The sequence below is a fragment of the Symphalangus syndactylus genome, chromosome 20 (assembly GCF_028878055.3).
Source record: "Symphalangus syndactylus isolate Jambi chromosome 20, NHGRI_mSymSyn1-v2.1_pri, whole genome shotgun sequence".
In the NCBI taxonomy this organism is placed as follows: Eukaryota; Metazoa; Chordata; class Mammalia; order Primates; family Hylobatidae; genus Symphalangus; species Symphalangus syndactylus.
The window spans coordinates 27,543,671-27,569,312 of NC_072442.2; the positions used below are offsets into that span (position 1 = coordinate 27,543,671).

Here is a 25,642-nt window from a genome sequence, read left to right on the forward strand (position 1 = left end):
CTTCTGGGCTCAAGTGATCTTCCTGACTCTGCCTCTCGATTAGCTGGGATTACAGGTGAGTGTCACTGTGCTCTTTGTTCTGTATCTTGATAGGAGTATGGGGTGCACAGGGCGTGTATTTGTCAAAACTCAGCAAATATACACTTCAAATTTTTGCATCTCATTTTATGGAAATTTGGTCTCAAGAGGAAAAAACTTCCTTCTTTCCCTATGTGCAAAAAGAAAGAAAAATCTGTTAACAAATATCGAACTCTAATGAATGATATGCATGCTGAGGTATTTAGGGAGAAATGTATTGATTTCTATAATTTACTTAAAATGGACCACATGCATCAAAAATAAGAGAGATGGAAGGATAGAGGGATAGAGAGATGAACAGACAGATTAAAAAGTGAGGTAAAATATTAATGATAGAATTTATGTGGTGGGTATATAGGTACTGTCTGTAAAACTCTTTCAGCTTTGCCATGTTTGACAGTTTTCCTAATGAAATGCTGAGGTCGGGCATGGTGGCTCATGCCTGTAATCCCAGCACTTCGGGAGACTGAGGTGAGACGATTGCTTAAGGCCAGGAGTTTGTGACCAGCATGGGCAACACAGAGAGACCCCATCCATACCAAAAATTAGAAAAATTAGCCAGGCATGATGATGCATACCTGTAGTCCCAGTTGCTCTGGAGTCTGTGATGGGATGATCGCTTGAGTCCAGGAGTTGGAGGCTGCAGTGAGCTACAGTTGCACCACTGCACTCCAGCCTGAGCGACAGAATGAGACCTGGTCTCAAAAAGAAAAAAGGTTGGGCGTGGGGAGGGGAGGACACAGGAGCCAGAGTGCAGAGTGAAAGAACTCCCATTGCTAAAACTGGGACAATATGAGTATCAAAACAAATAGGGATAATATTGGAATATAACCCATTGAATAAGAAAGGAAACCATGAATACATACTGCTATAAATGAATAAATGAAAAGTTGACAAAAAGGAAGAATGGTTTATATGGTTTCAATGGACACCCATTAAATACTTATTAATCACAAAGGGGAAAAAAGTAGCTTTAAAGTGGAGGGGCCTGACAGATATAATCTTAATCAATTGGTCAACGTTATTACTATAGGACTTTTGAAAAGATACAATAAAAAGAACACAGCACTGCTTCTGTGATATATTTCTGACAAAGATGAATAACCTGAATTTAATCATGGGGAAACAGTAGATAAATCTAAATGAAGGACATACTGCAACCAACTTATAATCTTCAAAAGTGTCAAGGTTATGGAAATCAAAGAAAGATGGAAGAGTTTCTTAGAGATTCTTTATTCCAGAGTTCCAGAGCAAAGGAATAGCATCAGGAGTTTTATGCTAGCTACTTATCTAGTTTTCAGTTTCTTTAAAAAACTCTTGTGTGCTTTTCAATGAGACTTTTAAATAACTATGGTTCTTAATTTTCATGGTTTCTGTAACTTTGTGACAAAAAGTATCACCAAAGTGTTTTTTGTTGTTGTTGTTTTGTTTTAAAATAAATGTTTTATTACTTCCAACTGTATTTTTTGCCTTTATTATTTTTAATTGATGCATAATTGTCCATATTTATGGGGTACAGAGTGTTATTTCAATACATGTACACAATATATAATACTCAAATCAGCATAATGAGCATATTCATCACCTCAAACATTTGTCACTTCTTTGTGTTGGGAACATTCAAAATCTGCTCTTCTAGCTATTTGAAAATATACAACCAATTGCTGTTAATTGTAGTCACTCTGCAGTGCTATAGAACACTATAACCTACGCCTCATATCTAGCTGTACTTTTGTATCCATTAACCAACCTTTGGATATTCCCTCTACGCTTAACCTTCCCTGTCTCTAGTAATCACTATTCTACTTTCTCCTTAAATAAGCTCAACTTTTTTAGCTTCAACATATGAGTAAGAACATGTAATATTTTTCTTTTTGTGCCTGGCTTATTTCATTTAACATAATGCCCTCCAAGCTCATCTATGTTGCGGCAAATGACAGATTTTTTTCTTTTTGGTGGCTAAATACTACTCCGTTGTGTATATAGACCAAATTTTCTTTATCCATTCATCTGTTGATAGACACTTAGGCTGATCTCATATCTCAGCTATTGTGAGTAATGCAGCAATAAACATGGGAATGTAGAAATCTCTTTAACATACTTATTTCCTTTCTTTTGGATATATACTTTGAGTGAGATTACTAGATCGTATGGTAGCTCTGTTTTTAGTGTTTTGAGGGAGCTCCATACTGTTTTCAATAGTGGCTGTACTAATTTACATCCCACCAACAATGTATAAGAGTTTCCCTTTGCATCCTCGCCAGCATTTGTTATTTTTTGTCTTTTTAGTAATAGCCATTCTAGCCAGGGTGAGATAATACCTCATTGCGGTTTTGATTTGTATTTCCCTGATTAGTGATGTTAAGCATTTTTTCAAATACCTATTGGCCATTTTTATTTTCTTTTGAGAAATGTCTATTCAGCTTATTTACCCACTTTAAATTTGAATTATTTGATTTTTCTTTTTCTTTTTTTGGCTATTGCTTTGAGTTCCTTGTACATTTTGAATATTAATCCCTTGTCAGATGAATAGTTTGAAAATGTTTTCTTCCCTTCTGCAGGTTGTCTCTTCACTCCATTGATTGTTTCCTTTGCAGTGCAGAAGTTTTTAGTTTGATATAATCCCGCTTGTCTAATTTTGCTTTTGTTGCCTGTGCTTTTGAGGTCTTCCCCATAAAATATTTGCCTAAACGAATGTACTGAAGTGTTTCCCTTATGTTTTCTTCAGTAGGTTCATAGTCTGGGGGTCTTACATTTAAGTCTTTGATCCATTTTAAGTTGTTTTTTTTTTTTTTTTTTTGAGACAGAATCTCGCTCTGTCACACAGGCTGGAGTGCAGTGGCGCAATCTCGGCTCACTGCAACCTCTTCCTCCTGGGTTTAAGCAATTTTCCTGCCTCAGCCTCCCGAGTAGCTGGGACTACAGGCACGTGCCACCATGCCTGGCTAATTTTTGTATTTTTAGTAGAGACAGGGTATTGCCATGTTGGCCAGGCTGGTCTGGAACTCCTGATCTCAGGTGATCCACCTGCCTTGGCTTCCCAAAGTGCTGGGATTACAGGTGTAAGCCACAGTGCCTGGCCCGAGAGATAGGGGTCTAGTTTTATTTTCCTTCATATGAACATCCAATTTCCCCAGCGTTATTTGTTGAAGTAACTCTCCCTTCCCCAGTGAATGTTCTTGGTAACTTTGTTGAAAATCAGTTGGCTGTAAATATATGGATCTCTTTCTGGTTCTCTATTCTGTTCCACTGGTCTATGTGTTTTTATGCCAGTACCATGCTGTTTTGGTTACTAGAGATTTGTAGTATATTTTAAAGTCTGATAATGTGATCCCTCTTTGTTCTTTTTGTTCAGGATTGTTTTGGCCATCCATGGCGTTTTGTGATACCATATGAATTTTAGAATTTTTTTTATTTCTATGAAAAATGCTATTGGTATTTGATCAGGATTGTATTGAATCTGTAGATTGCTTTTGATAGTATGGTCATTTTCATTTTCTTTTTCTTCTTTTTTTTTAAGGGGCTGTAATTGTATTTATTAGATTAACAAGGCAAATGTGAATTTTCTTTTCTATAATCCAGTGAGTCTGTGTATTGGTTGACTCAGACAGACAAGAAGCCACAAGGAAACAAAGAAGTAATCATTTGTTGAGAGACGTTATTAACTACGTTCTTCCCTGAAGCTACTGGGATGGGAAAGGTCAGTGACTTCCTTTGAACCCTGAGACAATTGGGGGCTCTGGAGGCCTGCTGTGCCCCTGCTACTGAAGCAGCACCCCCTGCCAAGGCGGCCTCAAGTTCAGGAGCAGCTAATCACCGGCTCCAGCATTCAGTTTGTTTAGCCTTATGATAGCTACATAGGCCACTTCCCATTGGTGTGCACTGTTTTCTTTTTCAGCTGCGAAATAGGCTGAACACCATCGGCCTGGGTATCCCTTTTTGGGGAATATGTCTGTCTGTCTGAACCCCTTTCTCTTAAAATGGCTCTGTGATAAAATGTGGTCATACCATGCTCCAGCACCGGGGGTACATGAGAGTACGCAGTCTGTGAGCGCCCATCAGACTCTCGTGCTGGGCCCCCGCGGCCCAGGCTAGCTGTGGTAGCAGTCGAGGAAGAGCAGGGAGAAGGAGCACATCACGAGGAAGAAGAGGATCCACACGCGGAAGCCAGCGTTGTTTTTAATGGCCTCTCTTATGTCTTCGTTGCCTTCCTTGATATTTTCAGTTGCCCCCCACAACAAACTGGTGAAGGCTATCAATCTCAGCTTCCTGTTGAAAACCTTTTCCGTGAATATCTCTTGAAGTCTGGAAATCTCAACCACTCTCCCTTCGATCTGCCTCACTTCATCAAACAAGCTGTTCATTTCCCCAATTAGTCGCTGATTTTCCTGTTCAAACATTTGTATTTCTTCTAGGGATAACTCATCTTCACCTTTGCCATCTCCCCAGGTTCCCAATTCAGGTTGGGTTTCAGTCAAAATCTTTTCTGGATGTTCTTCAGTGGCAGGGTTTTCTTCAGTCTTTTGAAGGACACTGTGAAACTTTCTCAGAAGATGTGGATTCTCTTGTCTTTGTATTTGGTTCTGGTTCCAGCTTAGATAATCTTTTCTTATCCACCACTCTTTCAACTTGGATGGCTCTTTGTTCTGAGTAAAGTTAACACACTCTTTTTTTAAGTAATCTTCAATGAAATCCAAAACAGCAGTCCTGTGCTCCTTCACTTGCCGGGAATGTATCTCCTTGTGAGCTTCTGTTCGTAGTTGTTGAATTGCTTCTGAACAGGTCCTCATGAATATCTGGACATCCTGGTCTATCTGGTCTCGTTCTGTGTCTGTCATCCTCCCATATTCAGACATGGTATGGCTATAAGCACTAATATAATCTTTCCTGTGTTCCAGAAGAAAATCTCTCAGTTTGCCAATGTGAGAAATCACTTCGCGGGCCCAGCTGGAGAAGTTGCCCTTGGGCCAGGGACGCCGGTGGAACAGCTCATCCCAGCTGCCATCGACTCCGCCACCCACTGCCACTCCCAGCGCCTTGTTCTGCATCTTCACGGTCTTGACGCTGGCCTGGAATAGCAGCGTGATGTCCACCGCCCTAGCGACCCACACCAGCAGCCCCACAAGGGACATACCCATGTCAGCAGCTGGTGACAGCGGTAGTATGGTCATTTTCACAATATTAATTCTTCCAATCCATGAACATGAGATGTCTTTCCATTTTTTGGTGTTCTTTTCAATTTCTTTCATCAACATTTTATAGTTTTCCTTGTAGACATCTTTCACCTCCCTGGTTAAATTTATTCCTATGTATTGTATTTTTTTGTGGCTACTATAAATGGTGTTACTTTTTACATTTCTTTTTCCTCTAGTTAATTGCTAGTGTATAGAAAAGCTACTGAATTTTTTTTTTTTTTTTTTTTTTTTGAGATAGAGTCTCGCTCTGTGGCTCAGGCTGGAGTGCAATGGCGTGATCTCAGCTCACTGCAAGCTCCGCCTCCCGGGTTCACGCCATTCTCCTGCCTCAGCCTCCCGAGTAGCTGGTACTACAGGCGCCTGCCACCACGCCCTGCTAATTTTTGTGTTTTTAGTAGAGACGGGGTTTCACCATGTTAGCCAGGATGGTCTTGATCTCCTGAACTGGTGATCCACCCGCCTCCACCTCCCAAAGTGCTGGGATTACAGGCATGAGCCACCACGCCCGGCCTACTGATTTTCATATGTTGATTTTGTATCCTGCAACTTTACTGAATTCGTTTATCAGTTTTAATAATTTTTTGGTGGAGCTTTTAGGGTTTTTTTACGTATAAGATCATGTCATCTGCCAACAGGGACAATTTGACTTTCTCTTTTCCAGTTTGGATGCCCTTTATTTCTGTCTCTTTCCTAACTGCTCTGGCTAAGACATCTAGAATAAACAGATGTTGAGTAAAAGTGGTGAAAGTAGGCACTTTGTCTCATTCCAGATCTTAGAAAAAAAGATTTCAACTTTTCCCCATTCAGTATGATGTTGCCTTTGTTATGTATGGCCTTTCTTGTGTTGAGGTATTTTCCTTCTAAACCTAACTAGTTGAGAGTTTTTATCATGAAGGAATATTGAATTTTTATCAAATGCTTTTCCTGCATCTATTGAGATGGTCATGTAATTTTTTGTCTATTCTGTTGATGGGATGTATCATGGTTATTGTATGTTAAATCATCTTTGCATTATTGGGATAAATCTCAGTTGATCAGGGTGAATGATCTTTTATTTCCTTATTATTATTATTTTTTTTAAATAGACAGGGTCTCGTTATGTTGCCCAGACTAGTCTCAAACTATTGCGCTCAAGTGATCCTCCTGCCCTGGCCCCGCAAAGTGCTGGGATTAGAGGTAAAGGCCACCACACCCAGCCTTTCTTTTATTCTCTCTGTGAATGATCTTTTTAATGTGTTGCTGGATTCAGTTTGCTAGCATTTTGTTGAGAATTCTTACATTTATGTTCATTAGGGATACCGGCTTACAATTCCCGTTTCTGTTGTTGTTGTGTTCTTGTCTGGTGTTAGTGTTAGTGTAATGCTGGCCTCATAGAATGAGTTTGGAAGAATTCCCTCCTCTTCAATTTTCTAAAAGAGTTTGAGAAGAACTGATATTAGATATTCCTTAAACATTTGGTAGAATTCCGCAGTGGGGCCATCAGATCCTGGGCTTTTCTTTGATGAGAGACATTTTATTACAGATTAAATCTTGTCAGTTATGATTGTTCTGTTCAGGTTTTCTATTTCTTTTTGTTTCAATCTTGGTGGGTTGTGTGTATCCAGGAATTTTCCATTTCTGCTAGGTTTTCTATTATGTTGGCATATGGTTTGTAATAGTCACTAATGATTCTTTGTATTGCTGTGGTACCAGTTGTAATGTCTCCTTTTTCATTTCTAATTTTATTCATTTGGGTCTTTTTTTTCTTGGTTTGTCTAGCTAATGGTTTGGCAATATGGTTTATCTTTTACAAAACCAACTTTTTGTTTGGTTGATTTTTTGGTATTTTTTTGTCTCAATTGTATTTATTTCTGCTTTGATCTTTATTATTTCTTTTTTTCTACCAGTTTTGGGTCTGGTTTATTCTTGATTTCCAAATTCCTTGAGATGCATTGTTAGATTGTTTATTTGAAAGCTTTCTACAATTTTGATGTGAGCATTTATTTCTATAAACTTCTATTTCAATACTGCTTTTTCTGTATTCCATAGGTTTTAGTACATTGTGTTTCTATTTTCATTTGTTCCAAGAAATTTTATGATGGCATAGGACCTCAGTAGAAGAAAATTTAAAAAATAAATTAAAAAGTAAAAAGTAAAAATTCAAAAAAAATTTAAATTCCCTTCTTCATTGACCCACTGCTCATTCAGGAGCATGTTGTTTAACTTCTAAAGTTCCTCTTGTTATTGATTTATATTTTTATTTCATTGAGGTCAGAAAAGATATTTGATATGATTTCAATTCCTTTAAATTTGATAAGATTTGTTTTGTGACTTAGCATGTGGTCTATCCTGGAGAATGTTCCATGGGCTGAAAAAAAAGAGGTGTATTCTGCAGCTAGCTGTTGGATAAAATGTTCTATAAATACCTGTTAGGTCCATTTGGTCTAATGTTTAGTTTAAATCCAATGTTTCTTTATTGATTTTCTGTCTAAATGATCTATCCCATGCTGAGAGTAGGGTGTTGAAGTCCCCAACTATTATTGTTTTAGAGTCTATCTCTCCCTTTAGATCTAATAATATTTGCTTTATAACATCGTAGTGCTCCGATGTTGGGTGCATATATGTTTAGAATTGTTCACTTGCTGAATTGATCCCTTTATCATTATATAATGACCTTTTTCTCTTTTTACAGTTTTGACTTAAAGTCTGTTTTGTCTACGTATAGCTACTCCTGCTTGCTTTCAATTTCCATTCATGTGAAATATCTTTTTCCATCCCTTCACTTTCAGTCTATATATGTCTTTACAGGTGAACTGAGTTTCTTCTAGGTAGCATATAGTTAGGTCATGTTTTTTTTTTTTTTCTTTCTTTTTTGAGACAGACTCTGGCTCTGTTGCCCAGGCTGGAGTGCAATGGCGCAATCTCGGCTCACTGCAACCTCCGCCTCCTGGGTTCAAGCGATTCTCCCACGTCAGCCTCCTGAGTAGCTGGGACTACAGGTGCATGCCACCACACCCAGCTAATTTTTGTATTTTTAGTAGAGACGGGGTTTCACCATTTTGGCCAGGATGGTTTCAGTCTCTTGACTTTGTGATCCGCCCGCCTCGGCTCCCGAAATGCTGGGATTACAGGCATAAGCCACTGTGCCTGGCCAGTTAGGTCATGTTTTTAATTTATTCAGCTAATCTATATCTTTTAAGTGGGGGATTTAATCCATTTATATTCAAAGCTATTATTGATAGGTGAGTACTTACTCCTGTCATTTTGTTAATTGTTTTCTGGTTGTTTTCTATATCCTTGGTTCCTTTCTTCCCCTCTTATTATTATTGCAGTGTGTTGGTTTTCTTTGGTGATAAGATTTGATTCTTTTCTTTCTCCTTTGTGTATCTGCTCTACCAATGAGTTTCATATTTTTGCATGTTTTCATGACAGTGATTATCATCTTTTCACTTCCAGATATGGGGCTCCCTTGAGCATTTCTTGTAAGGCCAGTTTAGTGGTGATAATTTCCCTCAAGTTTTTGCTTATCTGTGAAAGACTTTATTGTTCTCTCATTTCTGAAGGATAGTTTTTCTGGGTATACTATTCTTGGTTGGCATTTTTTTTTGTCTTTCAGCACTTTGAATATATCATCCCATTCTGTTCTGGCCTATAAGATTTCTGCAACAAAATCTGTTGCTATTCTAATGGGGACTCCACTGTTAGTCTAATGGCGATTCCCTTCTATGTGACTTTTCTCTGGCTTTCCCTTATATGATACTTTTCTCTGGATGTTTTCAGAGTTCTCTCTTTGTCTTTGACTTTTGACAATTTGACTTTAATTTGCCTTGGAGAGGAATTTTAGGCTGTATCTATTTGGGAAATTTTGAGCTTCCTGGATCTGGACATCCATATATCTCCCCAGACTTGGGAAATTTCCAGCTATTATTTTGTTAAATAGGTTTTCAACATCTTTTCCCTTCTCTTCTCCTTCTGGAAGTCCCACAATACAAGTATTTGTTCACTTAATAGTGATAATTGTAGGTTTTCTTCACTCTTTTTCATTCTTATTTCTTTTTTCTTTCTCTGACTGGCCTATCTTCAAGTTCAGAGATTAGTTTTTCTGCTTGATTAATAAGTCTGCTGGTGAATCTCTCTATTGTATTTTTATTTCATTCATCGAATTCTTCAGCTGCAGGGTTTCTGTCTGCTTCTTTTTTATGATTTCTATCTCTTTGTTGAATTTCTCATTCATAAGAGGACTTGTTTTCCTGATTTTGTTGAACTGTCGATGTGAATTTTCTTGTCTTGTTGAGTTTCCTTAAGATCATTATTTTAAATTCCTTTCCTGGCTATTAATTAATTTCCTTTTCTTCAGTGTCTGTTACTAGAGAGTTATATTCCTTTGGTAGTGCCATATTTCCTTGCTTTATCATGTTTCCTGTGTCCCTGTGTTGATGTCTGTTTATTTGGTGGAACAACTGCCTCTTCCAATCTTTCTAGAGTGGCTTTTATAGAGGAAGATTTTCACCTGTAGTTGAAATTTTGTGTGCTAGTTGGGATGGACGTGGCGACATTGTTTCCAGATAGGTGAAATGGTATAGTCTCTGTGCAGTTTCTTCAGCTGTGTTCAACATCAGCAATACCTGTGGGCACCTCAGTGGCCTAGGCAGTAGAAAGTTTGTGGCAGCAGCAGCAGCAGCATATGTTATTAATGTCCTTGATGTTGAGGGCTTTTGGAGTCCTGTTATTCTTGTTTTCCCCACAATGGGGAAACTTAGCTGAGGGGGATCCCTCTTGGTGTCAGATCTGACTTGGCCTATAAGCAGCTGCAGTGGCACTGGGTTCCAGGTGCAGGTGCTCAGAGCAGGTGTGGGGTTAGGGTCCTAAGCACAGGATCTCCCAAACTCATTGTGGCTCCTGAGTCTTGGGGTGCAGGTTTGCTTTCTGTGGCAGGGTTGGGTGTAGGTTGCCCATAGACACAGGATCTGTGACTCTGAGGCACTCCCTAGCAGCTTGAGCCCAGGAGGCTGGGCTGTAGCTGTGATTCTACCCCTGGGGGGCAGGGCACAGCACTGGCCTGACTCCAGAGAGAAGGCTTGCTCTGGAGGTTTGGGCCCAGCAGGAGGATATGGTTGCAACATGGGAACCTAAGCAAATAAAACTCAAAGGCAACTCAGGTCCCAGGGCATGAGGCACTGTGTAGTAGCGACACAAGACCATGGAATGGTGGGGCTCAGCATTACCCAAGACACTGTAAGACCAGGTACGGTGGCAGCAAGTAACCCAGAAAGGCAGAGCACAGCTGTTGTTTGGGCCTTAGGGAGTACAAGGAAAAGAATAGCAGTGACTCCACTTCCCAGGGAGAGGGGTATTTCAGCCACTCAGACTCTAAGGGTCTAGTACAGCTCCAGAGAAGCCAGGTACTAGAGTTGTTTGGACTGTAGGGCAGAGTTCCTTAGCTCAGCCAATGCTCTGTTTCCTTGGGACACAGGTTACTACATCAACTCAGCACTGGCATGTTTAGCAGTTCAGTTTGGCCAGGGTACCAATTCCCAGAGGGCAATGTGCTGCTTCAGCTCAAGGCTGGGGGTGTGACTGTTCTGAGTGGCCGAGGCACCATTTCTTGGGATGCAGGGAGTTTCTTCATCTGAGGCACTGTGGAGGAATGACTGCTTTGAGTGGCCAAGGAATTGTTTTTCTAGGAGGCAGAGTAGTGCCTCAGCTTTGGCCCAAGGGAATGAGGGGAGAGGTAGATGGAGTGACTCCACCTCCACTTGGCCTCATGTGGAAGAGTGCTTGCAGCTCCACTTGAGGATGCTGGGCCACTGGCCTGAGGTGATTTGGTGGTGGCTTAGCCCCAGGGATGAAGGGGTGTCGTGACTACTCACCCCTAGTGAGTAGTCATAGTTCCAATCCCAAGCTGGTGTAGTGCAGTAGCCACACGGGCCACAAGGGTCAGGGCACTATGTCAGCTTCTTCTCTGGGGTGAGCACAGGTATGTGGTCTAGAGGCAGCTCCCTCAGCTAGGCTTAATGCCTGTGAGGACTGCAGGGGACCCCAGTAGTGAGCTGTGTAGGTGTCCAAGGTGTCGATGGGGGTTGCTGGGATCCTCTTGCTTACTTCCACTTCATAGGTAGAAGTTCTTCCCAGTTCCCACCTGATCCTGATTGGGGGATGGGGTAGTGGAGACCTGGCATCGCCTTCTATTCTCTATGTGGCCATCTTGAGCTTCTGTGCTGACCAGGATTTCTGCTACTCCTCTGATGCAAGATGGCACTCTCCCTCAGTTATTTTTCTTAATGTAATTGTTTATTTGTTGTTCTGGCTTGTCTTTGTGAGGGAAACAGGCCCTAAGAGCTTCTAGTTGGCCATCTCGCTGATGTCACCAAAATAAATGTTTCCAAAATGTTTTAATTATGAAAGAGTTAAATGTCCTACTGGAATAGAAATGAACATATTAAAGCAAATTTAGTCATTTAAATAGAAAAAAGGCATAGCCAATAATGTTAATAGCTATCCTATGAAAAGTAATGGGGAAAAAATGACTTATTCCATTAAATTCAACGATGCAGACAGGTCACATGTTCTATAGCTTTTTATTTGTGATGTTTCTGCCCAAAAGATTAGGCTGTATTAGACAGGAATAAAAGCGGAAATGAGGCTGGGTGCAGTGGCTCACACCTGTAATCCCAGAACTTTGGGAGACTGAGGCAGGAGGATCTCTTGAGCCCAGGAGTTCAAGACTAGCCCGGGCAACATAGTGAGACCCTGTCTTAAAAAAAATTAGCCAGGCATGGTGGCACAGCCTATATAGTCTTAGCTACTCGGGAGGCTGAGATGGGAGGATCATTTGAGCCTGGGAGACAGAGGCTGGAGTGAGCCATGATTATGCCATTGCACTCCAGCCTTGGCAACAGAGTGAGACCTTGTCTCTAAAAAAAAGGTGGGGAGGGGGATGACAGACTAAAAGTTTCAAGTTTCCTCTTCCATATAGAAATCTTTCATTTTGAGGACACTAGCAGAAACCTTTCTAAAAACTTCTAATCCTATGATTTTATGCTATTTAAATCCCACTTTTAAATCTTGGACAAAGAAGCAATAAGAGTAGACCAAAACAAGCAAACAAACAAAAGAGCTGTTTGAAGATTTGCCAATCAGTTATTAGCAATGCTTGAAATTTAGAATCTTCTTCCTTTTTAAAGAGGATAAATCTGCTTTTCTTCTTCCATACGGCCATCAGCTCAGCAATCATCTCCTCAGACCAAATGGCTACCAATATGTGTTTATTGAGAGTCATTTTGTATAAGCCTGCCCTTGGAGAGAATAATTGTTCTTGTTTGCAGACATTTTTATCTGGCAGCAGATTCTGCCTCCTCATTGCTGTCCTTGTTCTCATTTGCTGGGCTTAATCCTTCACATTTTATGCTATCTATGTGTCCCTATTGCTATACCTTACTCATATATATGATCCCATATAATTCCACATAATTGGATTCCATATCATCGAATATATGGGACTTCCTTATAACACTACCCTTAGGTTCCTTGAATTCTAGGATTCTTCATATCTAAAGCCTTCGTTTTAAAAACAAGGAGACCTGGGTCTATGGAAGTTAAGGAACTTGCCAAAGATCACGGGATCATTTAGTGAAGATCCAGTATTGGAACCCAGATGCTATAACTACTGTCTAGTGTTCTCTGTAGGATGTGGTTTTGTGTTACGAAATTTGCCCATTTTGTAAGTGAAAATCACATCATTATGCCTTTTGGAATTTCATTAAGTAAATTCTCTTTGGATGTATCCTAAGACAAGCCAGGTAGTATAATGTAAAGTTTGTAGAAGACATAGTTACTGAAGAGAACATGACGATCAATAAACTTAGGAACATTTGAAGCTCAACCAATACAATGATTTTCGAAAGGGCTGAAGAACTTAACTAACCTTGACAATTCTTTCCCTTGTACACTATATACTTTAAAAACTGAAAATCTGGTACACCAAAGTTAGCCAGATAAATCTTTAAACCCAGTGAGGAGAAAAATAATTTAAACTAAGATCTAATAAAATGAAGAAAGGAATTTATCATACTGGAATGAGAATTTTAGTGGCTTTTGACTGGTAAATATTGGTCATAAGAGAAAAATATAATACATAAAAAGTCACTAAGGAGAATAAGAAGTTAGTAAATTGAAGAAGAAATTTGCAAGCCAGTGAAGACAAAGAGATAAAACAAGAAGAGACAACAGGCAGAACTGTGGAATGGCTTGAATTCTTTTAACCTTAAAAGTGAGAGTAGCCAGGTATACAGAAGGAATCTAACTATATAGATTTAAGATTTTGGACAAAGCATTCTGCAACATATTCCACTTCTGACTGTGTTGACAAATGCACAAGGCTTCTAATATTTTCACATCCTTGCCAACACTTGTTATTTTCCACTTAAAAGATTATAGCCAGAGTTGGGCACAGTGGCAGGTACCTGCAGTCACAGCTGCTCAGGAGGCTGAGGTGGGAGGATCACTGGATCCCAAGAATTAGAGCCCAACCTGGGCAGCACAGTGATACTCCCATCTCTATTTTTAGAAATTAAAAATAAATAAGATAAATGTATAGCTATACTAGTAGACATGAAGGGTTATCTCGTGGTTTTCGCATAACCAGTATTTTAATTGTATAGGTGTACTGGGAAACTTGAAGCCAAGTTAATTACCACAAGTTAAATAAGAACATTCTTATATTTTACCTTTCTTCATAGATTCTTTTTCCATTCCCTCCTTGTATGTGTACAAGAGTTCATCAACTTCCTTCAGATCCAGGAAGCCTGAGCCATCACTGTCCCACTTCTGAAAGATGGCTTCTAGGAGAAGCCTCTGTCGGACTTGGAAAGCATTTTGGCTAAACTAGGATACAAACAGGATAATAAAGCACGGAAGAGACATGTTCATTGTGCTAGCTAGCATTCTGTGTTTATTCCCAAAAAAGTCCAGCATCTTTTATTAAAACAGATTTACTTTGGGGCTAAGCGTGATATTAATGGAAAATGCAGTGATTCAGCAGTGGCGCATCCCTGTAAAGCCAGCCACTCAAGAGGCTGAGGCAGGAGTATCGCTTGAGGCCGGGAGTTGGAGACCAGCCTGAGCAACACAGTGAGACCTCAGTCTTAAAAAAAAATTTTTTTTTAATTTTTTAGAAAAGAAAATGCAGTGATTAATTTTAATCCCTTAAATACCATTTCTCTGTTTTACCTCTAGGCCAGAACAAAAACAAAAACAAAAAACAAAACAAAAACAGACATTCGTGGTTGGTCCCATGGTAGGGGGTTATCAGAACTTATTAACATTAGTGTCACTAAAGTTGGTGTACAACCTCCCACTGCTAAACTTGACTGGCTTTGAAGGAAAAAAACAATAGCAGGCATTCTCTGCATTAGTATTCCTTAAGAATCTTTTTTTTTTTTTTTTTTTGCAAATTTCTTCTACAAACCTTAAGAATCTTTGACCATTCTTTTCCACTCCTTCTCTAGTTGTTCAGGAATGTGATAAATACACAGAGTGTATTTTAAAATTATTATTATTTTTATTTAGAGACAGAGTCTTGCTATGTCACCCAGGATGGAATAGAGTGGCATAATTACAGTTCACTGTAACTTCAAATTCCTGAGCCCAAGAGATTTTCCCTCCTCAGCCTCCCAAAGCACTGGAATTATAAGCATGAGCCACTGCACCTGGCCCTAAGGGATATGTTTTGAGTGAAGGGAAATGAATGGCAGTGTTTAAATAATGAAAAATGGCTGTGTTTTAAAACTTCTTTTTTTATATTGAAGATTGGCTATATTTGACATTAATTTTATTTATCTTTTAGAGTTTTCACTAGGTTAATTAGATTAGTGAGATAGTAATTGAATTAACATCTAGATAGATTTAATTGCAAAAATAAAATGAATATATACCTTTTGATTTAGTAGGAAGAACTGGAATTGAGAAGGTAAAGGGAATTGTCTAGAATTAGGTTGAAAAGACTCATAAGGCTGATGATTACTGAATAAGCTTAGTGAAAGTAATTTACATATTTCATATAAGAGAGAATAAATTGTTTATATAAGCTAGTGTGTACACACTTACCTGTCACCCAAGTAAGTAGTAAGTTCTTAGGAAATATGTACTACCTGGGTGCTCATGAGTAAAAATATATACTCAGGCCATAATCATACCCCAGGTGTGTGTACTCATAAAGACACTCAGACACTCACACACAGGCAAATAATGCACACACACACATCTTTGCATATATCCATATCTGCTTCTCAAAAAGCTTCAGAGAAAGAATAAAGCTGTACAATAAACCATCTTCTGCCAGGAGCAATCATGTTATTATTAGGGGAATGAATTCTCTGGGGTGTGATCTTAGAATATTTGATGATAAAATAGAATCTTTAATGGCTATGCTTGTTGAAAGAAAGTGATCAGTTTGGTTGTACATTTTTTAACACTAGCCACATCGGGAGCAACTGAGGTTGAGAGATTTATTTATAATAGTGACCTCACTTGTATCATTAATAAATAATATTACCTACCTGTTCTAAGGCATTCATTTTCTCTTGTTCTGTTTCAACATAGCCCTCCTTAAAAAAGGAGGTGAGAGTCTCGCTGACACTCAAGGGAGCGTCTTCACCAACAAATGTCTCCAGGAGTTGCACAAACTGGAGCAGATTGAATGAAACTCCATTGAAGGCAGTTCTGCCTTTTACCTCCTTGCAAGACTGAATATTTCTGATAATTGAGTGTAAATCTGTCAAGCAGGAAACATTACCAAGCAGTAAAGTGAACAATTCTTTCAGTTAGGGAAAATAAATGAGTGCCTATTGTAATGAATACCTGCTATTTTTGCCTGTCAGGAATCCATGCTCCCTTCATGAGGACAGCATCCTCCTTTTTTCTTTGGAAAAACATCTCTCCATTGTCAGTTCAGATGAGTCAGGTCATACTGTGCCTCCCACTTTTGTGCCATGGATGGTCATGTGATATACGTCTGGCTAACAATTCATATATATAATAGCAATGTAACCTACTATAGGCCTATGAGAGTTAGCCTCAGAACTTTTGGAAGAACTATTAGGGACGACTCATTCTTTTTGTACTCTGATTGCTGAACTAGTAGAATATAAGCTTAGAGATGCTTTCATGGCCATTTTTGTCACAACATGGAGAAAACTGTCTCAATTGAAAGTGACACAGAAAAACAGGGCTCAGAGGAAGACAGACAGTATCCTGCTGCTATCATTGAGCCTTTGAATCTAGTTGTGCCTGAAAACAGCTGCACTCTGAACTTTCTAGTTAAATAAATGACTAAATACCACCACCACAACTCCTTCCTCCAAGAGTGTTGACTAATATATTTACCTTTTGGCTCAATAGTACAGTATGAAGTATATTTCACAAAATGTCAGCAAAGTGACTTCCGTTTGATTTATTCATGGATTCAATCATTCATGCCCTTATACCTTCTATATGAGATTTGATGTGACTCAAAAAAAAGATTACTCACAATTTTTACATACATTGGTAAAGCAAAATTGATATAAAGATGACTAAGAAGAAGAACATGAACTAGCAGGCTGCAAGAAGTTGACCAATGCCATGCATTTTCACCAGAAAATTTGAGGATAGAAAGTTTGTTATTTGAGGCTTAAATGAGAGAAAAATTGGCAGGTAGGAAGAAGATAATCTTGATCTAATTTACTTCTACAACTTGTTGATGTGAAAGGCAAAACAATATAATAGCATTTTAGTGAAATATGAGTGCTTTTGGAACAACCACTTTAAAGACATGCTTTGTCGGAAAGCCAGAAACTACTCTGCTCTGTTGAGTAGATCTTTCTTTGCAAGTCTTCAAAAACAAGATAGATTCTCACTTGTCTCATATGTTTAGATGTGGCCCTACCAGGGAAAGGAATAGCTGAAATGATTTCTATTGAGTTTTAGTATCTAATGTCTGATTTTCTCTGTATGCTTAGATCATAGCTTTAAAGCAGTGGTAGGGCCATATCATGGTTAAAAAATGGATACTAATGCCATAAGTTTTAAAGCAGAAGAGCATTCATCAATAGCACATGCTGCCATCAATAGCACATCACCACCAAATATATCTATCTGGTATATATTTAGATTCACCAGCTCAAGGACAAAATAATGCAAGGAACACCTTCCCATTCTGCCTTAGCTAAATTCGGTCTTTATCATCGAGTACCACAGTAAATTACATCCATCTATTGGACTGCCATCTATTCTTCCTACTTTCATTTTTAACATGTACCTGTGAACCTGGAGTTACCATAGATTAAGTTTGCCTGTTCCTCATCTTCAAATGTGACATACTTCATTTTCCAGTTACAAGTAAAAAATTCACCTGTAAAAACATATCCCATAACATAGCCAATCAAACTTCGCTTTCACAATATTTTTGTTCTAGGATACAAATGAAAGGAGGATTAAATGAGGAGTTACCTGACCATGACTTTCCTTCTATTTTTTGGGACTTGGGTTCACAGGACTTGTCTTTCTGAACTTCCTTTTTTGTAGTTTCTAAAAGGTACAAATGAAAATGCTTATGAATTAGACATTACATATTCCATTAGCTATTCTAAAGTTAATAAGTGATAGAAATGCCTTGCACATAGAACACCAAAAACTCTAAGTACTTTCCCATATATGCAGTGTTGCAATCGACCACAGTGAAGTCACTTAATAACTTGAAGTTCTGAAAGCAGCTCTATAGCAAAAGCTATTTTGTATCCAATTTGGCCATGCAAAATGAGGGCTACATTTCTCAGCCACCCTCACAGCTAGGTGTTACTATACAGTAGCCCCCTTTTTAACCTTGGGAGGATATGTTCCAAGATCCCTAGTGAATGCCTGAAACTGCAGATAGTACATATACTTTTGCAGTTTGAGGTGTGACAGAAAAAGTAGCATGAATTTCTTTTTCCTTCTTCACAATTTAATAAGTAAAAGATTTGTTCTTACTGTAAATTTTAACAACCTCAGAATACAATTTTCTTTCTTTCCTTACTAAGTTGAGAACGAACCTACCTTCCTTCCTTCCCTCCCTCCTTCCTTCCTTCCTTCCTTCCTTCCTTCCTTCCTACCTTCCTTCCTTCCTTCCTTCCTTCCTTCCTCTTTCTCTCTCTCTCTACTTTCTTTCTTTCTTGATAGGGTCTCATTTTGTTGCTTAGGCTAGATGGAGTGCAGTGGTGCAATCATGGCTTATTGCAGGCTCAACCTCCTGAGGTTCAGGTGATCCTCCCACTTCAGCCTCCTGTGTAGCCGAGACTACAGTTGCATGCCACCATGTCCAGCTAATTTTTTTTTTTTTTTGAGATGGCGTTTCGCCATGTTCCTCAGGCTGGTTTTGAACTCCTGGGTTCAAGCGATCCACCCATCTCAGCCTCTCAAAGTGCTGGGATTACAGGCATGAGCCACCATGCCCAGCTGAGAATTTTCACCTTTTCACTTCAAAGGTAGCATTTTATGGCTTCTCTTTGGCATATCCAAATTGCCAGCACCATTACTCTTGTGACTGAAGCCATTATTAGGTAAAATAAAGGTTACTTGAACAAGAGTACTGCAACATAATGACAATCTGATAATCCAGCAGCTATTAAGTGACTAATGAGCAGGTAACATAGACAACATGGACATACTGAACAAAAGGTGCAAGATTTCATTACACTACTCAGAATGGTGCACAATTAAAAATGTATGAATTGTTTATTTCTAGAATGTTCCATGTAATACTTTCTGACTGTGGTTGATTGTGGTTAACTGAAACTGTGGAAAGCAAAACCATGGATAAGGGGGAACTACTGTATGCCTAAATTCTGACCAAAGACATGAGCATAAATATTTGAAATGCAGGGTGCAGTCTGTCTTGAATATGACTTTCAGAAACTCTTCTAGAACATGTATTTTATATTTAACTGAAAAAAGCGAGACCCATTTACAGTTGAAATAAAAGAAAATTTTTAAAGTGGTTTCTAATATCAGACATTACATTTAAAACAAAAGGGCTTCTACTTCCTTTTCAGAAACCCAATTAAAACACTTCTATAATCTAGTGCAATGGAAATTATATGTTAATTGACAATACAAACATTCTGGTTTGCATTTCGTTGGTGAACGTAATTAACTTAATTGATTATTGTTCAAGGTCTAGACTCACGTGGAGCAGCAAAATATGCCTGAGGTTTGCATGACCTGATATGCCAGAAAAAAAATTCTAACTTAAATGAGTATTTTCTGAAAAGACTTTAAAAACAATTCCACGAAACAGGGAGCTGATGTTGTAGAAGAACTGCATTACTACCTGAAAAGTGATCTTTTCTACTTAACGTTGGAACTTCCTTTTGCAGTTCAGAACTCAGGAATATTTCCTTTTCATATGTTTGTTCCCAAGACCTCTTTTCCTGTAGAGGGACTTCAATGTACTCAGAGGGTATTGATTCCCCATATTTTGTAGTTTTTAATATACTATCTTTTCTCGATTGTGAAGTTGAGCCTATGTCTTCTTGCTCTTCTGAAATTATCTCTCCATAACGTCCTTGTTCTGATTTTTGGTATGGTTCTTCTATTATTGACTCTCTGAGTGATCCCTCTTCTGCAGCTGACATTCTGCGTGACCCTTGTTCTGCAACTGACTCTCTGCTTGATCCTTGTTCTGAAACTGACACTATGCGTGGTCCTTGTCCTTCTATTGACCTTTTGTGCTGTCCTTGTTCTGTAGTTGACTGTCTGTGTGTTTCTTGTCCTGTTAGTAACCCTCTACTTGACCCTTGTTCTAGAGTTGACTCTGTGTGTGTTCCTGGTTCTATTACTGATTCTATGTACAGTTCTTGTTCTGCAGTTGGCTTTTTGCCTTGTTCTTGTTCTTCAGTTGAAATTCTTTGTGGTCCTTGTTCTGCAGTTCCTCCTCTCCGCTGTTCTGGCGGGTTTGGTGGTGGTGTTGATGTTCTCTGTTCATCGAGTTTAGGTTGATCTGGACTTTCTAATAATTTACTTTGGGTTTTGCTAGCATGTTTTGCAGAAAGTAATGTATTCATCTCCAAGAGCACTTTGTCAAAACCTTCATAAATGTGTTTCTGATTATCCATGTCTCCCCACAACTCAGTCAAGTTTATCTCTTCAAATTCAATGAATGGCCCTAATGCAGAAAACAAAATATTCACTGAAACAATTGATCTTATAATGCAGAATTGGAGCTATTAAATTAATGCAAAGAAAAGCATTGAGCACAGAGATTGTAATATAGGCCTATCGCTCTAAATAAATATCAGTTATCTTTGGCTGCAACACAATAAAAAGTAAAAAGGTACCCCAAAGAACTTATACTACCATAAGTTAGAAATCATCCCTTCCTAAAAGGTATGATTTTGGAAATAAACAGGATTCTCCTTTTGCTACTTGGAGTGTTGCTTAGACTGCCAAGGCAAATAGAATTTGTCCTCTACCTTTGTGGTCTCCTACAATAAGCATCGCATAGGGATGGGAAAAGGGACACATCTTTTATCTCAAATATATTTTCAATATCTGCAATATAAAAAGCAAGTCTTTATCCATGACAATCTTTCAATGAGGCTATGTTTTTCCAACATTCATTTTTTCCCCCTATTTCTTTCCCTCTTCTTTGTTTTTCATTCCTCAATTATTTTCCTCTACATTTATGTGGACACCTAGAACAGAATACTAGGGAAAATTGGATAGTATTCACAGAATCCCACTGTTAAACAACAACAATAAAACCCTGGTGTCTGTACTATAAAGAGTGGAAATCATGCCACAAGACTGTACCCACTTCTCCCAAAACAGTAGTGGTAAGCTATAAAATTGCAATTCTCACAATTTTCAGAAATACTCCAAGTATATCACCCACAGATTTGTAAGTATCCAATTAATAAATCTTCACACAGAAATAAAATATTGACATTCTTGGCTGGGTGTGGTGGCTCAATGCCTGTAATCCCAGCACTTTGGGAAGCCAACGCAGGTGGATGCCTGAGGTCAGGAGTTTGAGAACAGCCTGCCCAACATGGCAAAACCCCGTCTCTACTAAAAATACAAAAAAATAGCTGGGTGTGGTGGTGGGCGCCTGTAATCCCAGATACTTGGGAGGATGAGGCAGGGAGAATTGCTTGAACCCGGGAGGCAGAAGTTGCAGTGAGCTGAGATCGCTCCATTGCACTCCAGCCTGGGCAACAGAGTGAGACTCTGTCTCAAAAAAAAAAAAAAAAAAAAAAAAAAAAAGACATTCTCTGGGAAACTCAGCCAGTACAATACCTTCTCTTTAAAAAAAATGAAAATAAGCTGAGGACAGCGGCACATCCCTGTAGTCCTGGCTACTCTGGCAGCTGAGGCAGGAGGATTGCTGGAGCCCAGGAGTTTGAAGCCAGCCTGGGCAACATAGCAAGACCCCATCTCTGAAAAAGTAAAATAAAATAAAATAAAATAAACATAAAAATAAACCCCATAATTGTTATTTGTTTTTTGTTATTTGTTTTGGAAATAACATAAAAAGGATATTTTACTGTATAAGTAACTGCTTGGGAAAAGGAAATACTGTTCTTATAAATCTTACAATTTTAAGTTGGGCATTAAAAATGGAATTACCAGGCTGGGTGTAGTGGCTTACATCTATAATCCCAGCACCCAGGCATTTGAGACTATCCTTGGCAACAGGGTGAAACCTTCTCTCTATTAAAAATACAAAAAATTAGCTGGGCATGGTGGTGCACACCTGTAGTCCCAGCTACTCAGGTGGCTGAGGTGGGAGAATCATCTCCCACCTGGGAGGTTGAGGCTGCAGTCAGTCACGATCATGCCACTGCACTCCAGCCTGGGTAAGAAGAGTAAGACTCTGTCTCAAAAAAATTTTTTTGTTAATAAAATGGAATTACCATTACTAACTTAATTTCCAAAACATTCAGACTGTCACTAAAGCATTTCTTCATTTGAATGAATTTAAAATTGAGTTCTAGCTGAGTTCTGATATAAAATTTTTGAGTATTGCACTGTGGTGAAAAATACATCTATTGTGATGAAGAGTGAATTTTGTGGAAGGAATAAACAACTAGATATAGTTATCACGATCTAAGAGAGCTATTATGTGAAGGGATTACATGGTGGTAGAATAATCTTGTGTTAACATATCAGTGTATCATATCAGTACATATCAGTGTATCATATCAGTACATATCAGTGTATCATATCAGTACATATCAGTGTACTGTGACACTCCAGCTCGAACACACTCCCTCTGAGTGGCACTTACATTGTCGTGGGTTTCGAAGTAAACTCCTAAGCATTTGTGAACTATGGTCATAGAACAATTCCAGCAGGGCCAATGTCCTCTGCCGATCCAAAAACCCTACCTAAGCAAAGAAGAAAGTTTGTGATTAGTTGTTACAGGAGATTTAAGATTTTTATGCAGTTGGAACATGGCTTCTTGAAGCTTTTATCATCACTACCACCACAACAATCATTATCATGTAAATAAAAGCTGCAGCATCAAAATCAGGAAAGTTATATCTTGCCTTTAGGCTTATACTCTACTTTCCCATTCTGTGACATGTCAAAATGAGCTCTACTTAGTAAATGTTTAAGGAATATTTGTGACTGACTTATTGATGGCTAAATCCAATGTATAATGTTCAGTTCTTATCTTACCTCACCTGAGTATGTCACTTGAAACAATTTACTGCTCTCTACTTGCCCTTTTTCCATTGTTATTTTTGAAAAATTTTTTTAATTCTAGAAAATGATGGAATTAACGTATGTGTTCCCAACACCCAGAAATAATGATTATTAACATTTTGTGTATGTGCTTCAAAAAGCCTGATATAGCAACACGGCGAGACCTCCATTGCTTCAAAAAATAAAAAATTAGCCAGGCATGGTGGTGTACACCTGTAGTCCTAGCCACTCCAGAGGCTGAGGTCAGAGGATAGCTTGATTTGCAGTGAGCTATGATCATATCACTGCAGTCCAGCCTGGCTGACAGAGCAAGACCTTGTCTCAAAAACAAAAACAAAAAAACCTGACATAAGCCAGGTGCGGTGGCTCATGCCTGTAATCCCAGCACTTTGGGAGGCCGAGGTGGGTGGATCACCTAAGATCGGGAGTTTGAGACCAGCTTGACCAACATGGAGAAACAATGTCTCTACTAAAAATACAAAATTAGCTGGGCATGGTGGCGGGCGCCTGTAATCTGAGCTACTCGGGAGGCTGAGGCAGGAGAATCACTTGAACCCAGGAGGAGGAGGTTGCGGTAAACAGAGATCATGCCATTGCCCTCTAGCCTGGGCAACAAGAGCAAAACTCCATCTTAGAAAAAAAAAAGAAAAAAAATACCTGATATAGTACATATGTCTTTCTTCAAATTGCTTTTATTTATTCAACATTGAGATCTAATTCATATCTGTAAAGAAATATATTTTATACTTTTTAACTGCAATAAGGCACTCTGCAATATGAAAACACTGTAATTAAAAAAAACTCCTCTATTGATGGGCGTTTTGATTATTTTTAGTATTTTGATATCAACGTAATGCTGTGATGGATGTCCTTATACACATCTCCTTGTGTACATACGCAAACATTTCTCTAGAGTAAATAGCTAGAAGTGGAATTACTGGATTGTATAATGTATGCATTTTCAACTTTATTAGTTATAGCCAAATTGCTTCACAAAATGTTCATACCAATTTACATTCTTGCCAGCATTGAATGACAGTATTATTTCCCCATATCCACATCAATACCTGATATTGTTAGAGTTTATTATTTTTTGTAATTTGATAGATAAAAATGGTACCATTATTTTAATTTGCATTTCCCTGATTACTAGTGAGATTTCATATATTTTCATGTGCTTATTATATGTTTGGGTTTTTCCTCTTCTATGAATGGGTTTTTCATATCCTTTTCCCATTTTTCAATTGGGACCAGTTGCCTATTTCTTTTGTTTTTTTTGTTTGTTTGTTTTTGTTTTTGTTTTTGTTTTGAGACACAGTCTCACTCTGTCACCCAGGCTGGAGTGCAGTGGCGCAATCTCGGCTCACTGCAACCTCCACCTGCCGGGTTCAAGTGATTCTCCTGCCACAGCCTCCTGAGTAGCTGGGACTACAGGCGCCTGCCACCATGCCCGGCTAAATTTTTTGTCTTTTTTGTAGAGATGAGGTTTCACAGTGTTAGTCAAGATGATGTCAATCTCCTGACCTCGTGATCTGCCCGCCTCAGCCTCCCAAAGTGCTGGGATTACAGGCGTGAGCCACTGCGCCCCACCCAGTTGTCTATTTCTTATGAATTTGCAAAATTTTGAGAGTGACCATTCTTTTATTTACATAGCAAATATTTTTTCCCTGTTTATCTCTTATCTTTCCATTTAACTTTTGGTGAGTTTAGCCATATCAATGTTATCCATTAATTTTGAGGATATACATTAATTTTGAGGTAGTCAAATGTATCAATCATTTCCTTTTGATATACGGTGAAAAATCAATGAATGATATTGGGACAATTAATTTTTCATATTGGGAAGAACATAAAAGTAGACCCACTGTCATTAATGAGAAAAGTGAGTTATATCTGATCAGAAACCTAGATGTGGAAAACAAAATTTGAAAAATTTTAGAAGCAGCCAGGTGTGCTGCTTCTAAAACTTTTTAAGACAGGGTCTCACTAAGGAATACTCCTAAGGAATACTCCAAATAAGCACAAACCATTTTGAGTTCCAAATATATGCTCTAAATTTGCTTTGTTTTTTTTTTTTTTTGAGACAGGGTCTCCCTCTGTCATCTAAACTGGAGTGCAGTGGCATGACCATAGCTCACTGCATCCTCAAATTCCTGGGCTCAAGCACTCCTCCTGCCTCAGCAGGAGTCGCTGGGATTACAGGTATGAGCCACCACACTTGGCTGCTTCTAAAATTTTAAAAATTTTGTTTTCCACATCTAGGTTTCTGATTATATAGAACTCACTTTTCCTCATTAATGAAGGTGGAATCTACTTTTATATTTTTCCCAATATGGAAAATTAATTGTCCTAGTATAACTCATTGATTACTCCTTTTCCCAATGCTTTATATTGCCACCTGTGTTATATATTAAATTCCCACATGCTCTTGCATCTGATGCCAGATCTAATATTCTGTTCCACTGATTTGTCTATTCCAGTACTAAAGCCAAAGCTATTTTAATTAATATGAGTTTATTTTAAAAATAAGCTCCTGCACAGCAAAATAAACTATCTCCTGTTTGTCTGTTTACACCCAACCTGAATATACAATTTTCATAAGAAGACATACATGGCTGGTGCCTGTAATCACTGCACTTTGGGAGGCCTGGCAGATCTCTTGAGCC

At 38.6% G+C, this 25,642-nt stretch overlaps 1 protein-coding gene and 1 pseudogene across 10 annotated transcripts in view; both read right to left on the bottom strand.

The window, feature by feature from the left end:
- The window catches only part of EFCAB5 (EF-hand calcium binding domain 5), a 171,519-nt gene that overhangs the window by 35,418 nt on the left and 110,459 nt on the right, over positions 1-25,642 (bottom strand). For 8 of the 10 annotated variants that reach the window (XM_055257462.2, XM_063628643.1, XM_055257458.2 and 5 more), the window contains 6 exons: positions 22,555-22,654; positions 19,597-20,430; positions 17,739-17,816; positions 17,548-17,640; positions 15,809-16,023; positions 13,979-14,135 (listed from right to left, as the gene is read on the bottom strand). In XM_055257462.2, coding sequence (XP_055113437.2) covers positions 13,979-14,135; positions 15,809-16,023; positions 17,548-17,640; positions 17,739-17,816; positions 19,597-20,430; positions 22,555-22,654 — 1,477 coding nt within the window. The remainder of the gene's footprint in view (positions 1-13,978; positions 14,136-15,808; positions 16,024-17,547; positions 17,641-17,738; positions 17,817-19,596; positions 20,431-22,554; positions 22,655-25,642) is intronic. The other 2 variants (XM_055257460.2, XM_055257461.2) reach the window with 2 other exon arrangements.
- LOC129470514 (syntaxin-18-like) lies at positions 1,267-5,249 on the bottom strand (annotated as a pseudogene).